The 16375-nt window shown below is 43.5% G+C and overlaps 1 protein-coding gene across 11 annotated transcripts in view; it reads left to right on the top strand.

Annotated features, from left to right (window-relative positions):
* The window catches only part of LOC110533185 (teneurin-3), a 410089-nt gene that overhangs the window by 252926 nt on the left and 140788 nt on the right, over positions 1 to 16375 (top strand). For all 11 annotated transcript variants that reach the window (XM_036933606.1, XM_036933607.1, XM_036933605.1 and 8 more), the window contains one exon: positions 5795 to 6026. In XM_036933606.1, coding sequence (XP_036789501.1) covers positions 5795 to 6026 — 232 coding nt within the window. The remainder of the gene's footprint in view (positions 1 to 5794; positions 6027 to 16375) is intronic.

The following is a 16375-nucleotide window of genomic DNA, read 5'->3' as shown; positions in this document are numbered from 1 at the left end:
ACATGTCATAGCCGACATGTCGCTGTGACCCCGGGCTCATCCCTCTCTGTCTCGCTCTCTGTTTCTCTCTCTCTCACTTGCTCTCTTACTCTCTCCTTATCTCTCTTTCTCTCTGTCGCTCTCTCTCGCTATCTATCTCTCTTTCGCTCTCTGTCGCTCTCTCTTGCTATCTATCTATCTATCTATCTATCTATCTATCACACACACACACACACACACATACACACACACACACACACACCCCTTCTTCCAGTTATTTTCTGTGCCTTTGCTGTGTGCTTGGTTTACCCCGGCTATACTCCTCCATCTCCCTTTCCTTGCTCTATTACCGAGAGGCTGTTATTCCCTCGTCTTTTCTCTGATATCACATGGCGTTAGCGTCCACCATGCGTTTTCTTTCTCCTTCCTTTGTCCTCAGTGTCTTTAGCTCCATTCCCCCTGTCTCTTTGTGTGTGTGTTTTTTGGGGGGGGGGGGGGGACGAGAGAGGGAGCGAGAGAGGCGTATCCGGGGCCAGATGTGAAGCCAGCCATCATGTCAGCTCACGGACGATCAAACAACCTCACGCTCACCCAGCCTCCGCCTCACCTGGGGGAGAGTCCTCCAGGGCCTCCCCTATCTCTCCCCACTTCATTTTATCCTCCCCTCGCTCACCTTTCTCTCCCCCTTCTCTCTCTCTCTTTCCTCCACATCATTCTCACTCACCTCTTTTGTCTCCCTTCGTTCTGGGGTTGCCCATAGAAACAAGTCTAGTACCAAACCCCAAACTGACCTCAGACCAGTGTCTATAGGCCTTGTTGTCATCCTACTCCACATGACGCCTGGTAGCCCATAGAGAAACAGTGTGAGACCAGGTACTGTGTCAACATGCCACTGACTGTTGACTCCGCGCTGCCAAGGACACTACCAGGGCCCAGATGACATGCCACCGCTCCCCCACCGATAGGCATCGCGGGTGGGCTACAAACACTCAGCTTGGTGGGGTGGCTGGAGGGCTGGTTTGAGGAATGGCGGTAGAGGGGGGTGTTTACGCACATGTCATGGGCGATCACTATCAACTGTCACTGCTGATGTCCCCTCAACCCTGGTGATGTGTGTGTGTGCACATCAACGTGAATAGAAAAGGGGACAATAGCACGGATCATCTCCATCTCACCAACCACAGTCACATCACCCGGTGCACTGTACCGTCGCGTTCCCTCACGATAAGCCATATCTTCCTCTCATAATCCCTGTGTATCATCAGAACCTACTCACTCAATCAACTCACATGAAGTGTTATTTGTCACATGCGCCGAATACAACTGGTGTAGACTTCCCCGTTAAAGACTTGCTTACGAGCCCTTCCCAACGATGCAGAATTTAATATAAAAACAGTAACAGGAAGGAGGAATAAAGTGAATGACAATACTGGAGCTACATACAGGAAGTCTCATTACCATATCAATGTAGGGCTCCATACAGGAAGTTCCAGTACCATATCAATGTAGGGCTCCATACAGGAAGTTCCAGTACCATATCAATGTGGAGCTACATACAGGAAGTTCCAGTACCATATCAATGTAGGGCTCCATACAGGAAGTTCCAGTACCATATCAATGTGGAGCTACATACAGGAAGTTCCAGTACCATATCAATGTGGAGCTAAATACGGGAAGTTCCATTACCATATCAATGTAGGGCTCCATACAGGAAGTTCCAGTACCATATCAATGTGGAGCTACTTACAGGAAGTTCCAGTATCATATCAATGTTGAGCTCCATACAGGAAGTTCCAGTACCATATCAATGTGGAGCTACATACAGGAAGTTCCAGTACCATATCAATGTGGAGATACATACAGGAAGTTCCAGTACCATATCAATGTGGAGCTACATACAGGAAGTTCCAGTACCATATCAATGTGGAGCTACATACAGGAAGTTCCAGTACCATATCAATGTAGGGCTCCATACAGGAAGTTCCAGTACCATATCAATGTGGAGCTACATACATGAAGTTCCAGTACCATATCAATGTAGGGCTCCATACAGGAAGTTCCAGTACCATATCAATGTAGGGCTCCATACAGGAAGTTCCACTACCATATCAATGTGGAGCTACATTCAGGAAGTTCCAGTACCATATCAATGTAGGGCTCCATACAGGAAGTTCCAGTACCATATTAATGTGGAGCTACATACAGGAAGTTACCATTACCATATCAATGTAGGGCTACATACAGGAAGTTCCAGTACCATATCAATGTAGGGCTCCATACAGGAAGTTCCAGTACCATATCAATGTGGAGCTACATACAGGAAGTTCCAGTACCATATCAATGTGGAGCTACATACGGGAAGTGCCATTACCATATCAATGTAGGGCACCATACAGGAGGTTCCAGTACCATATCAATGTGGAGCTACTTATAGGAAGTGTCAGTACCATATCAATGTAGAGCTCCATACAGGAAGTTCCAGTACCATATCAATGTGGAGCTACATACAGGAAGTTCCAGCACCATATCAATGTGGGGCTCCATACAGGAAGTTCCAGTACCATATCAATGTGGAGCTACATACGGGAAGTGCCATTACCATATCAATGTAGGGCTCCATACAGGAGGTTCCAGTACCATATCAATGTGGAGCTACTTATAGGAAGTGTCAGTACCATATCAATGTAGAGCTCCATACAGGAAGTTCCAGTACCATATCAATGTGGAGCCACATACAGGAAGTACCAGTACCATATCAATGTAGAGGTACATACAGGAAGTTCCATTACCATATCAATGAAGGGCTCCATACAGGAAGTTCCAGTACCATATCAATGTGGAGCTACATACAGGAAGTTCCAGTACCATATCAATGTAGGGCTCCATACAGGAAGTTCCAGTACCATATCAATGTGGAGCTACATACAGGAAGTTCCATTACCATATCAATGTAGTGCTCCATACAGGAAGTTCCAGTACGATATCAATGTGGAGCTCCATACAGGAAGTACCAGTACCATATCGATGTGGAGCTACATACAGGAAGTTCCAGTACCATATCAATGTAGAGCTACATACAGGAAGTGCCATTACCATATCAATATAGAGCTATATACAGGGAGTTCCAGTACCATATCAATGTGGAGAGGTAGGAGGAATCAGAGGTAGATATATACATGGAGGCAGGGTAAAGTGACTAGACATCATGATAGATAATAATAATAAGGTATTAGAGGTAGATATGTACATGGAGGCAGGGTAAAGTGATTAGACCTCATGAAAGATAATAATAATAAGGTATTAGAGGTAGATATGTACATGGAGGCAGGGTAAAGTGACTAGACATCATGATAGATAATAATAATAAGGTATTAGAGGTAGATATTTACATGGAGGCAGGGTAAAGTGACTAGACCTCATGATAGATAATAATAATAAGGTATTAGAGGTAGATATGTACATGGAGGCAGGGTAAAGTGACTAGACCTCATGATAGATAATGATAATAAGGTATTAGAGGTAGATATGTACATGGAGGCAGGGTAAAGTGACTAGGCATCAGGATAGATAATAACAACAACACATTTTAAATAGCCAGGCTGCCATCTGAAGAAAAGGAGAGAAGAGAGGAAGCTGGAAGTGGTGTGAAGAATCAAGCTCCCCAGGGAGGGAGGATAGCTTGGGGGGTGTTTGGGAGGATAGCGGGGTCTTGTATTACAAGTGGTTTGTATGTAATCCAGGACCAACGTAAAGGGGATTTGGGTCTAGAGCTAGAGCTCAGTGCTGATTCCATAGACCGAGAGGCAGAGAGACCGAGAGGCAGAGAGACCGAGAGGAAGAGAGACCGAGAGGGAGAGAGAGAAAGAGAGAGAGAGAGAGAGAGAGAGAGAGAGACAATAAAAACCCTCCAACCCAAAAAGGCATGTGGTGTTGATGGTACCGTCAATGAAATGATCAAATATACAGACAACAAATACCAATTGGCTTTACTAAAACTCTTTAACATCATCCTTAGCTCTGGCATCTTCCCCAATATTTGGAACCAAGGACTGATCACCCCAATCCACAAAGGTGGAGACAAATTTGACCCCAATAACAACCGTGGGATATGCATCAACAGCAACCTTGGGAAAATACTTTGCATTATCATTAACAACAGACTCGTACATTTCCTCAGTGAAAACAATGTACTGACCATATGTCAAATTGGCTTTTTACCAAATTACCATACGACAGACCACGTATTCACCCTGCACACCCTAATTGACAAACAAACAAAACAAAACAAAGGCAAAGTCTTCTCATGCTTTGTTGATTTCAAAAAAGCCTTAGACACAATTTGGCATGAGGGTCTGCTATACAAATTGATGGAAAGTGGGGGGAAAACATACAACATTATAAAATCCATGTACACAAACAACAAGTGAGCGGTTAAAATAGGAAACAAACACACACATTTCTTCCCACAGGGCTGTGGGGTGAGACAGGGATGCAGCTTAAGCCCCACCCTCTTCAACATATATATATCAACAAATTGGCGCGGGCACAAGAAAAATCTGCAACACCCGGCCTCACCCTACTAGAATCTGAAGCCAGGAACACAGCACCCCGGAATTAAAACACTATCTATGCTCTTTTCCTTACTCTCGCTATGTGTGTGTGTCTGTGTGTGTGTGTGTCTGCCGGGAATATTTGTGTGGGAGTTTGAATAATAATGACTATTTCAGTTGGTTGTTTATGAGAGTGTGTGTGTGACAGCAATGTGTGTTAGGAGGTAATTGCTGTAGCTCTGAAGAGCCTCCACAACACTGCAGAGCGCGGTAGACTGCAGGGCTGTGAAGGTCATTAGTTCTACCAGCCTCGTAATCAGATATGGAACGTTCAGTTAAGAACCGTAATGAAACGTCTGCTGTTGATCTCTCACTGATGGTCTCCACGGCAAGCTAGGAGAATATCTGGAGGAATAGCTAGAATCTCCCCTCTTCTTCCTCTCTTCACCCCGCCCTCATTTAAACACCACTCTAGGAGAATAAGATCGCTGAAATATCCTCTCCTCCCGCCACCTCCTCCTTGTTGGCGCTCTGCTCATTCCACTAGCCTTCTCAGACTGTAACCCAGAGGGCAGATTAGAGGCGGTCTAACCTGTAACGACGTTCGCTGTGACCTGTTGTTCTCTGACCGGTTTTATCATTTGTCTCCCCTAGTTCCCCCCCCCCCCCCCCCCCCCCCCCCCCCCCCCCCCCCCCCCCCCTCGTGTGTAACCGCCTGTAATCATCATCTCTGAGACGTTGTCGGTATTAGAATGGCCATCTTTCAGGCTCTGAGGTAAACCGAGCAGTACTGAAGGAGTAGGGGGGGGGGGGGGGGGGGGGGGGGGGACTTGAGTGTTTGTGAGCTTGTTTGTGTGTGGGTGAGTGTGTGTGTGTGTGGCAGCAGTGTTCACTGGTTTAGTCCATCATTGTAGTGTTGTAATAGCAGCCAGATGTTGTGTTGTAATGATGCCTGCGCTCATCCAGATAGGTTTACTTAAGTGGGATGATTAATTACCCAGGAGGGTAGCATATGGGAGAGAGAGGGATTGAGAGAGAGAGAGAGAGAGAGAGTGAGAGACTCCAGAGTCCCAGTGAGCATCAGTACATTTTACTGAACACAATATTCTGTTGTTGAACGTTTCTTGTGTGGGGCTGACATCTTTTTGTCATCTTTGTTTGCGCAAACCTGTAACTAACTGTAACTAACTCACAGGTATTTTCCTTTCTCCATCAAACTCCAAATCATTAACCCTTCCCCATCTCTTATGTCCTCTCCTATACAGAGCAACCGCCCAATCACCACCAGCAGGGCCAGTCCACGCTGCCGCCAGCCCCGCCTCCCCACAAGCAGCAGCCGTTGGTCACCGCGCTCAACCACAACTCCCTGAGCAGCCGTAACCGTAACCCCAGCCCGGCCCCACCGGCCGCCCTCCCCGCCGAGCTGCAAACCACACCCGAGTCCGTGCCGCTGCAGGACAGCTGGGTCCTGGGCAGCAATGTGCCACTGGAGAGCAGGTAAGATTTGAATATATAAAAAAAATACATGGCAACTGTATTAAACATGAATTAAGAAAACATGGCTTCCCAAATCTCAAATCTGGTAACAGATTGCTTTAAATCAAGGCATTATGGATTATAATATTACATTAGCATACCTTGAAAATATAACCAGTGATAGGCAACTAAATTCAGCTGCGGGATGATTTTTGTCAGAGCTGAGGCTAGAACATAATTATAATTATTTGTACACTTCAACTAAACCCAACAATAGATTGTATTTGAAATTAACAATAAATTCATACCTTGATTGCATTTAGACATGATCACAATACTCTTTTTTTATTTTGAGAATACCTGGCAACCCAAACCTCCAATCTGGCAAGGTAGTCAACCTTGGGAACCATGCCTTAGCTAAACTGGCAAACCAAAACTAGTTAAAGTGGGCAAACTAGTATTCGTACGTAACATTCAGCCAATTTGGCAACCCTTACCTCAGCCAACCCATTAACTATACTGATTGGTGACCTTGCAAATCAAAGCAGAGCCTATCTGGCAACCCAAACATGTACTGATGTTTCAACACAGTGAAACTAAAGCAAGAAATCCAAAATCAGAGAGTAGAGTGAGTGTATTTCTTTAGTGTAACCCTCCTCAGCTCTAGTCTTCTTTAGAACTAGGATAATACAGAGAACACACACACGCAGAGAGAGAGAGTGCGAGCACACACCCTGCTCAGACACAAAGGCTTTCCTCTCACGTGTTATTGTACAGCTTTTGGACTTGTCAATCAATGACTAGGGACACATTAGAGGGAGATTTAAACACACACACACACACACACATTGATTTGTGCCTCTGCTGTATTATTAGTAGACTGCAGTCTGGCTCAGGTGTTATAGTGTTAATGGGTCTCTTCCGCCACCTCCTCTCTTGTTATCTCTTCCTCTACCTTCCCCCTGTTTCAAACAGTTACCTGCACGGTTCATTCATGCTTTCATTGTTACACGATACAACAAATCTCCCTCCTGTGTGTGTGTGTGTGTGTGTGTGTGTGTGTGTGTGTGTGTGTGTGTGTGTGTGTGTGTGTGTGTGTGTGTGTGTGTGTGTGTGTGTGTGTGTGTGTGTTTCTGTATGTGCCCTTGTGTGTGTGTTTCTGTGCTTGTGTGTGTAGCTGCCAGAGTGAATGTGTGCGTTTGAATCTATAAGTTACGGGACGCTACTCTTTTGTGAGCGCCCTCTCTAACCCCGACCTCAGATCCAAAAGTCAATTTGTACCTATTTGTATCTTTTTTTGTCCAGAATGTTTCCCACCCTTCTTCTCCAGAAAAGGGATGAATGAATGAAAGAAAAAGAGGAGAAGAAAAAACCCTGAAATGGCTATGTAACATTACAAGGCTGCAATAGAGGGATAGAGGGACAGGACAGTGTAGCTGTAGAGTTAAGCTGGGCCGGGGGCCTCTGGGTGATATGTGTGTGAAAAGCCCTGGCTGTATAGTTTTATATTTTATGACCAGAGAAGTGCCAGGCCAAACAGTGTGTAAAGGGACCCTTGAATAACACACCTGGCTCTCCTAAGGGAGGCCCTGTTTCTCTCTCTCTCACACACACACACACACACACACACACACACACACACACACACACTCTCATTCTCTCTCTCTGTCTCTCTGGCCTTTTATTTATGGTTCATCTGTCTCCAACACCAGGACAAACCATAACCCCAGACCTCATCTGCTACAGGCGTGTCGGGCAGCTGGAGATCGGAGACTAGCTGGCGTCATGTCCCTCGCCATCCATTTTCTCTTCCTATATGTCCCTCTCTCTCTCTCTCTGTCTCTCCTCCTGTCCATGCCATCCTCCTGTATGACCTTGGTTGTCCTCCTCATCTCTTATTGACAAAACAATATGTATACATCTATTATTAATAAGAGAGGCTTAAAGCTTGTGTTACTCCAAAACCAAACCCCCCACCACAGGGAATACAGTTCCACCATGGCAACGGGGCCCAGGGGGAAGGAAAAAACACAACACAGGAATGCAGCGGTCAATTCAGAGCCAGTGGGATAGTCCCGGTTCAACACCATACCATGACCCTCTGTGTGTGTGTGTGTGTCTGTCTGTGTGTGTGTGTGTGTGTGTGTGTGTGTCTCTGTCTGTCTGTCTGTGTGTGTGTCTGTCTGTCTGTGTTTGTGTGTGTGTGAGAGAGATCCTCCCTTGCTATGTGTAGGAAGACTTTTAACCCAAGCTCTGGCTCCAACATGGACAAATACTACAGCACAGGGTACTCACAGTATCAGATTCCCTCTCTCACTTGCTTTGTAGGCACCTTTTCAACACGTTTGGCTCACACTAGCGGATTTGAGCACTCCCTGTCTGCATCCCAAATGGCACCCTATTCTCTATAATGTTGTTCAAAAGTAGTGCACTTTTAAGGGAATATGCCAGTTAGGGGGGGGGGGGGGGGGGGGGGGGGTGTGTGTGTGTGTGTGTGTGTGCGCGCGCAAAGGGAGGTAGTGGTCTTGTTTCGTGTGTATACACAAGAGCCTGTCAGGGAAATAAACTAAACGGTGAACTTTCTTGGCAGCCGGAGTCGTAGAAGTAGAGGAGAGAGAATATTTTGAGCCCCGGTACTGAAAATAGGATCAAAATGTGACGGTGGGATTTGATAAATGATCCCCCATCACAAATTGAATCGCAAATCAAGCGCATCATTTCTAAACCAGACATTATTCTTGACATTGTGGCTCGAGAAGAAATGATGAAAGAAAAGTGTAATCATTCAAGGGTAGGAAGGAGAGCTCTCCAGTCTTCAAAGGTTCTCTTTCTCTTTCAGAGGATGTTGATGAGCAGGTATCATCCCTTTTAAGGTTTTATTGGAAACGTAGTTTGCCGACGAGGAGTATTTTACTACACATCATCTCATCTTACATCATCTTGTTTCATGTTGGCTCCTTCTGTGAAGTCCTCTTTAAATCTTCTCAACTATGGTGGCCGGCCTGGCAACAAAGTAAAGATCCTATATATAAAAACAGAAATCATTCTCTATTGACAGCATGACGTGTAATATATACAGTGCCTTGCGAAAGTATTTGGCCCCCTTGAACTTTGCGACCTTTTGCCACATTTCAGGCTTCAAACATAAAGATATAAAACTGTATTTTTTTGTGAAGAATCAACAACAAGTGGGACACAATCATGAAGTGGAACGACATTTATTGGATATTTCAAACTTTTTTAACAAATCAAAAACTGAAAAATTGGGCGTGCAAAATTATTCAGCCCCCTTAAGTTAATACTTTGTAGCGCCACCTTTTGCTGCGATTACAGCTGTAAGTCGCTTGGGGTATGTCTCTATCAGTTTTGCACATCAAGAGACTGACATTTTTTCCCATTCCTCCTTGCAAAACAGCTCGAGCTCAGTGAGGTTGGATGGAGAGCATTTGTGAACAGCAGTTTTCAGTTCTTTCCACAGATTCTCGATTGGATTCAGGTCTGGACTTTGACTTGGCCATTCTAACTCCTGGATATGTTTATTTTTGAACCATTCCATTGTAGATTTTGCTTTATGTTTTGGATCATTGTCTTGTTGGAAGACAAATCTCCGTCCCAGTCTCAGGTCTTTTGCAGACTCCATCAGGTTTTCTTCCAGAATGGTCCTGTATTTGGCTCCATCCATCTTCCCATCAGTTTTAACCATCTTCCCTGTCCCTGCTGAAGAAAAGCAGGCCCAAACCATGATGCTGCCACCACCATGTTTGACAGTGGGGATGGTGTGTTCAGCTGTGTTGCTTTTACGCCAAACATAACGTTTTGCATTGTTGCCAAAAAGTTCAATTTTGGTTTCATCTGATGTCACCTGACACATGTTTGGTGTGTCTCCCAGGTGTCTTGTGGCAAACTTTAAACAACACTTTTTATGGATATCTTTAAGAAATGGCTTTCTTCTTGCCACTCTTCCATAAAGGCCAGATTTGTGCAATATACGACTGATTGTTGTCCTATGGACAGAGTCTCCCACCTCAGCTGTAGATCTCTGCAGTTCATCCAGAGTGATCATGGGCCTCTTGGCTGCATCTCTGATCAGTCTTCTCCTTGTATGAGCTGAAAGTTTAGAGGGACGGCCAGGTCTTGGTAGATTTGCAGTGGTCTGATACTCCTTCCATTTCAATATTATCGCTTGCACAGTGCTCCTTGGGATGTTTAAAGCTTGGGAAATCTTTTTGCATCCAAATCCGGCTTTAAACTTCTTCACAACAGTATCTCGGACCTGCCTGGTGTGTTCCTTGTTCTTCATGATGCTCTCTGCGCTTTTAATGGACCTCTGAGACTATCACAGTGCAGGTGCATTTATACGGAGACTTGATTACACACAGGTGGATTGTATTTATCATCATTAGTCATTTAGGTCAACATTGGATCATTCAGAGATCCTCACTGAACTTCTGGAGAGAGTTTGCTGCACTGAAAGTAAAGGGGCTGAATAATTTTGCACCCCCAATTTTTCAGTTTTTGATTTGTTAAAAAAGTTTGAAATATCCAATAAATGTCGTTCCACTTCATGATTGTGTCCCACTTGTTGTTGATTCTTCACAAAAAAATACAGTTTTATATCTTTATGTTTGAAGCCTGAAATGTGGCAAAAGGTCGCAAAGTTCAAGGGGGCCGAATACTTTCGCAAGGCACTGTGTATATTTTTAAACAGAAATATTTCCATAGTTGACAGATCACATAAAAGAACAGCTGCATCTTTTAAGGTAAATAATTACACAGCGTTGTCTAAGAAATGTTCAAGAGATGCCCATTTCTTATAAGCTTCAGATGCTGTCTCGGGTCTTTCGTCAACTTGCTGCACGACAATATTGCTTCATTTTTGTTTCGTTTTTTGGCTTCCCTTCCCTCCATCTCAGCTCAGTTCTTATATATACTTTTTTTTGCAACAATGAAGCCACAGTAAAGTAATATAGCCAGATATACTAAAGACAGGGTACATTAAAATAATGACAATTACTCACACACTCATGACGCACACACCCTCTCACCACTACCCACTTAGAGAACGGTCTCCGTCATAACCGTTTAACTCAATAAGCCCACTTCAACCACCCTCCTCCTCTTCTGTTACCATTACTCATATTAATTTAATACTGAGGACATAAAGAGAAATGCTAACGTTAACTAGCTCCTTTCACCATGACAATAACATAGCAAGCCCTGTTGTGGAGACACTATAGCTAACGTTCGCTAGCTCTTTTCACCAATTACATCTAAAGCCCTGTTGAGGAGACACTATAGCTAATGCTAGCTAGCTCCTTTCACCAATTACATCTAAAGCCCTGTTGAGGAGACACTATAGCTAACGCTAGCTAGCTCTTTTCACCAATTACATCTAAAGCCCTGTTGAGGAGACACTATAGCTAACGCTAGCTAGCTCTTTTCACCAATTACATCTAAAGCCCTGTTGAGGAGACACTATAGCTAATGCTAGCTAGCTCCTTTCACCAATTACATCTAAAGCCCTGTTGAGGAGACACTATAGCTAATGCTAGCTAGCTCTTTTCACCAATTACATCTAAAGCCCTGTTGAGGAGACACTATAGCTAACGCTAGCTAGCTCTTTTCACCAATTACATCTAAAGCCCTGTTGAGGAGACACTATAGTTAACGCTAGCTAGCTCCTTTCACCAATTACATCTAAAGCCCTGTTGAGGAGACACTATAGCTAATGCTAGCTAGCTCTTTCCACCAATTACATCTAAAGCCCTGTTGAGGAGACACTATAGCTAACGCTAGCTAGCTCTTTTCACCAATTACATCTAAAGCCCTGTTGAGGAGACACTATAGCTAATGCTAGCTAGCTCTTTTCACCAATTACATCTAAAGCCCTGTTGAGGAGACACTATAGCTAATGCTAGCTAGCTCTTTTCACCAATTACATCTAAAGCCCTGTTGAGGACACACTATAGCTAACGCTAGCTAGCTCTTTTCACCAATTATATCTAAAGCCCTGTTGAGTGTTCTAGTGTTCCATCACCTTTGCTACTTCATCTATTGTCTCCTCCAATTGAGATCTTGTATAGAGTCTGGTTTAAGTCCCACTCAGTGACGGAGAGCTTCAGTTCTCTCTGTGAGGTTCTAAGAGTGAGTCTTAGAACCTGTGTACGTCACCGACCACATAACGTGGTGGTGCTTGATGCATTCAAAGACCTCTCTCTTTCTCTCTCTCTCACGTCTGCAGATGAATAACTCTCTATACACACACAGGGTCCTCTCAGCATGGTCAGTGAATAATAACAAAAGGATTGCTTCTTATATACCCCGACACACACACACACACACACACACATTTCCACATTGGGGAATCCCGACCCCACAACTTCAACAACTCTAAACATAGCCTCTGAGAGCAAGTAGATTAAGGCCAAGCAGGGTGTGATCGACAACCCTGATTTAGGAAACAAATGTGTGTGTGTGTGTGTGTGCGTGTGTGCGTGCGTGCGTGCGTGCGTGTCTCAAATGTCTCCTTGTTATCAGCCTACCAGAATAGACTGTAATTAAAGCCTTTGCCATAAACCTAATGCTTTATAAACTTCCCCTGCAGAAAGACAATAAACTCCAACAGTGATGAACTGTTCTTTTTGATGCCAATATATTGTATTTTACTACACTTTCATTATGACAGTATATCAACAACAGCTTTTATACAATATACTGTATTTTACTACACTTTTCATTATGACAGTATATCAACAACAGCTTTTATACAATATATTGTATTTTACTACACTTTCATTATGACAGTATATCAACAACAGCTTTTATACAATATATTGTATTTTACTACACTTTCATTATGACAGTATATCAACAACAGCTTTTATACAATATATTGTATTTTACTACACTTTCATTATGACAGTATATCAACAACAGCTTTTTAATTCAGCAATATCAACCATGTGAAAATTTTACCTCTATTTGAAATTGTACAAAATGGCATTAATAATGATAATACTGCAATACAAGTCTCTGTAAATGATTTGTACCGTGTTACAGACATGCATACAAATCATAATTATGATCCATAACTTCACGTAACATATATCTCGGCTTCACTGGCTGGATTTCAGCCCAGGGGTTATTTCCTTTAAACACTCAGTGAATATCAGAGAGACAAGCTTTTCATCAAAGACACATCATTCCACTATCATGTAGAGAAAATGAGAAGGTTAGATCAACACCATTGTAATGGCTTGATCAACTGCTTCTTAAAGTCACGCATTTATTTAAAATATCTCTTACTTGAATTCTTCGCACCATATTCCTCCTTAGCTCATAAAGGGAGAGAGACGCGCACACACACAGGCACAATCATACGCACACACACGCACACACACACTCATAGCTCCTAGAGAGAAGAGACAGACAGACGCCATATCATATGTACACTGAGGTTAATCTCTTCAGACTAAACACACACCAACTGTGGTTTGCCTTTAGCTAACCCACACACACAGCCCCCGACCTCACCAGCCCCAGACTATCTATAGAAACACAAGTAAGGCTATGTTCTCCAGTCCTGTTCGTGAGTCGACTGGCTAATATAGTTTGTACAAATATTTACAGCCTGGGGGATTAAATACATTTTGCCCCCGGTAACATTGTGAGCGATAAGCTATAGCATCACCATCCCATGAATGCCAGTTATGGACATTGGCAAAGAGCCATACACCTATAGGAAGGAGCTGATGATACGAGGCGGGGGTTCTTCACTTTTCTTTCTTTCTTTCTTTCATTCATCTGTGGTAGGTAGCCTAGTGGTTAGAGCCTTGGGCTAGTAACCGAAAGGTTGCTTGATCAAATCCCCGAGCTGACAAGGTAAAAATCTGTCGTTCTGCCCCTGAACAAGGCAGTTAACCCACTGTTCCTAGGCTGTCGTTGTAAATAAGATTTTGTTCCTAACTGACTTGCCTGGTTAAATACAATTTTAAAAATCAAGTCAAGCCATGGTGTCAGACTCTGTGCTCTCCTGCAGCTTTGTGGCTGTAGTCATCAAATTAATACCTTTTAGCTTTAATTTGACATTTTTGTATTTCTTTGTGGATTGCATAGTACTTTTTTTGTGGATTGATAGTACTTATGTCAGGATAATGAACATGTGAAGTGATGATTTTGGAGAGGCACATAATGAGAGTGGAGAGATTTTGAGTTTTAAATTAGTCAAAAAGTAGATGGATGGATGGATGGAGGGGGAGGCCCAGGTGTTTGAGAGCTGTTTTGTGAATGAGAGATGGATGGGTATAGCATGACAGAGGTATGAGTGGAGGACAAGGAGGGGTGGAGAGGAAGATGAAGGACACGTGGATAACAGTAGAGAGAGAGAGAGAGAGTCGCGGCATGGAGCAGAGATGAAGGGATAGAACAGGGGTGTGTGGGTACTCGAGAGGGTTGGATTAGAGATGGGAGGATGAGAGAGAGAGGAGTGTGAAAGGTCTCATTCCGAGGTGATAATCCCTCATCACTCAATCCGCGACTCATTATCATTCTCACCTGTTGTGTCAGAAGACAGCCTCCCATGCCTGTCTCACACACACACACACATCATAGACACACAGAGACACGTGCATACACACACATCTCATGGACAAACACACACACACACTCCTTTGCCGCTCCATACCTTTCTTGTCTCTTTCCCTGGATCAGCTTTCATTAGCCCGGTCTGCAACTCAACACCTAGATTTCACGACAACTATGATTCCCCCGCCCCTTTACGTTTCTCCAAGTAGCTCAGCCTCTTGTCTTTTCTCTGAGCCTGCCATGTTGCATTAACTTCCCTTCAATGTAATGTATATGCTCTGGGGAAAAAACAGTAGAATGTGTTGACATCGCTAACCTGCTAGTTCTAGCTATTGTACAGTATGCCCGCATGCTAATGCTAACATGTCCGCCCTACAGCCTCATGCTAATGCTAATATTGCTTTTCTATCCTCTTGCTAATGTTAACATATCATCTATATTTTATTTTATTTAACCTTTATTTTTACTAGGCAAGTCAGTTAAGGAGAAATCCTTATTTACAATGACGGCCTACCGGGGAACAGTGGGTTAACTGCCTTGTTCAGGGGCAGAACGGCAGATTTATACCTTGTCAGCTCGGGGATTCAATGCTAACACTAACATTAGCGTGTTTAGGACATCAATGCTAATATAGCTTATTTATGGCCTCATGCTAATACTAACAAACTGTTTATTCTCTATGGCCTTGTGCTAACGCTTACATAGCTTATATATGTCAACAGGCTAACGCTAATATTATTGTCTCTATGGCCACATGCTTATGTTAGCGTCTCTCTCCTCAACCCGTTGTTGGAGAGCTCTGGAGATGTGGAAGGGGATATGGGGGGATTAGCATAGTAATGCTGCACAGCGTCACGCCACCTCCAGTCAATTAACAATGGTGGCCCCCGCCACATGCGTGCCTTTGCTCTCGCAGTCGCTCTACAAGTCCATTATGCCAAAGGAAACTGGTTATGGCTGGCCCACTATCATAGCACTGAGAAACCCTTTTGGCCCCGTAGTGTAGGGTATCGGGCACAGAGATGTTATTGAATGGATAGAGCAATTATATCTATCCTCTGTTGCCGTTTGATTTCAATACTCACGGAACAAGTCATTGAACTTTGTCAAGATATTATTATCATTGTCATGTTTTTTAATCCAAATACTTAATTATAGTTTCAAAACGTTTTAAATGCAGCCACGTTTCCATGTAGACTTCGTCTCTATCTATCTTTTCACTGATACGTGCGAACAAAGATAATGTTTTGGTTGAAAGGAGCCTTTTGAAGTGGATAAGGTAGCTAAATTCAATTAAAAAGTATCACCATTTCTTTTCAATTTCGAATGAATTGTCTTTTTAATTAGGAAATTGATAAGAACGCTCACATTGTTTTTTAAACAAACATTTTTGATTTTCCATTTGATGTATGACTTTTTTTCTAAATACCTCTCCACCTCTCTCTCTCTCTCCCTCTTCCACAAAATGAAATATGAAATATATCATTGGAATGTGTTGCACATAAACCATGCAATCCAGACACCTGGCAATTTGATAAGGTCATAAATAATACTGAAGTGCCCATCGCATATCCAATGTAGTGTATGTATGGGTAATATAAATCAAGTCTAAGACAAATGGGTAGTAAATACACACACACACACACACACACACACACACACACACACACACACACACACACACACACACACACACACACACACACACACACACACACACACACACACACACACACACACACACACACACACACACAGGGCGGCAGGGTAGCCTAGTGGTTAGAGCG

The sequence above is a fragment of the Oncorhynchus mykiss genome, chromosome 10 (assembly GCF_013265735.2).
Source record: "Oncorhynchus mykiss isolate Arlee chromosome 10, USDA_OmykA_1.1, whole genome shotgun sequence".
Lineage (NCBI taxonomy): Eukaryota > Metazoa > Chordata > Actinopteri > Salmoniformes > Salmonidae > Oncorhynchus > Oncorhynchus mykiss.
Note: the sequence above shows the minus strand (reverse complement) of the source record. Positions and strands in the feature narration are given on the sequence as shown.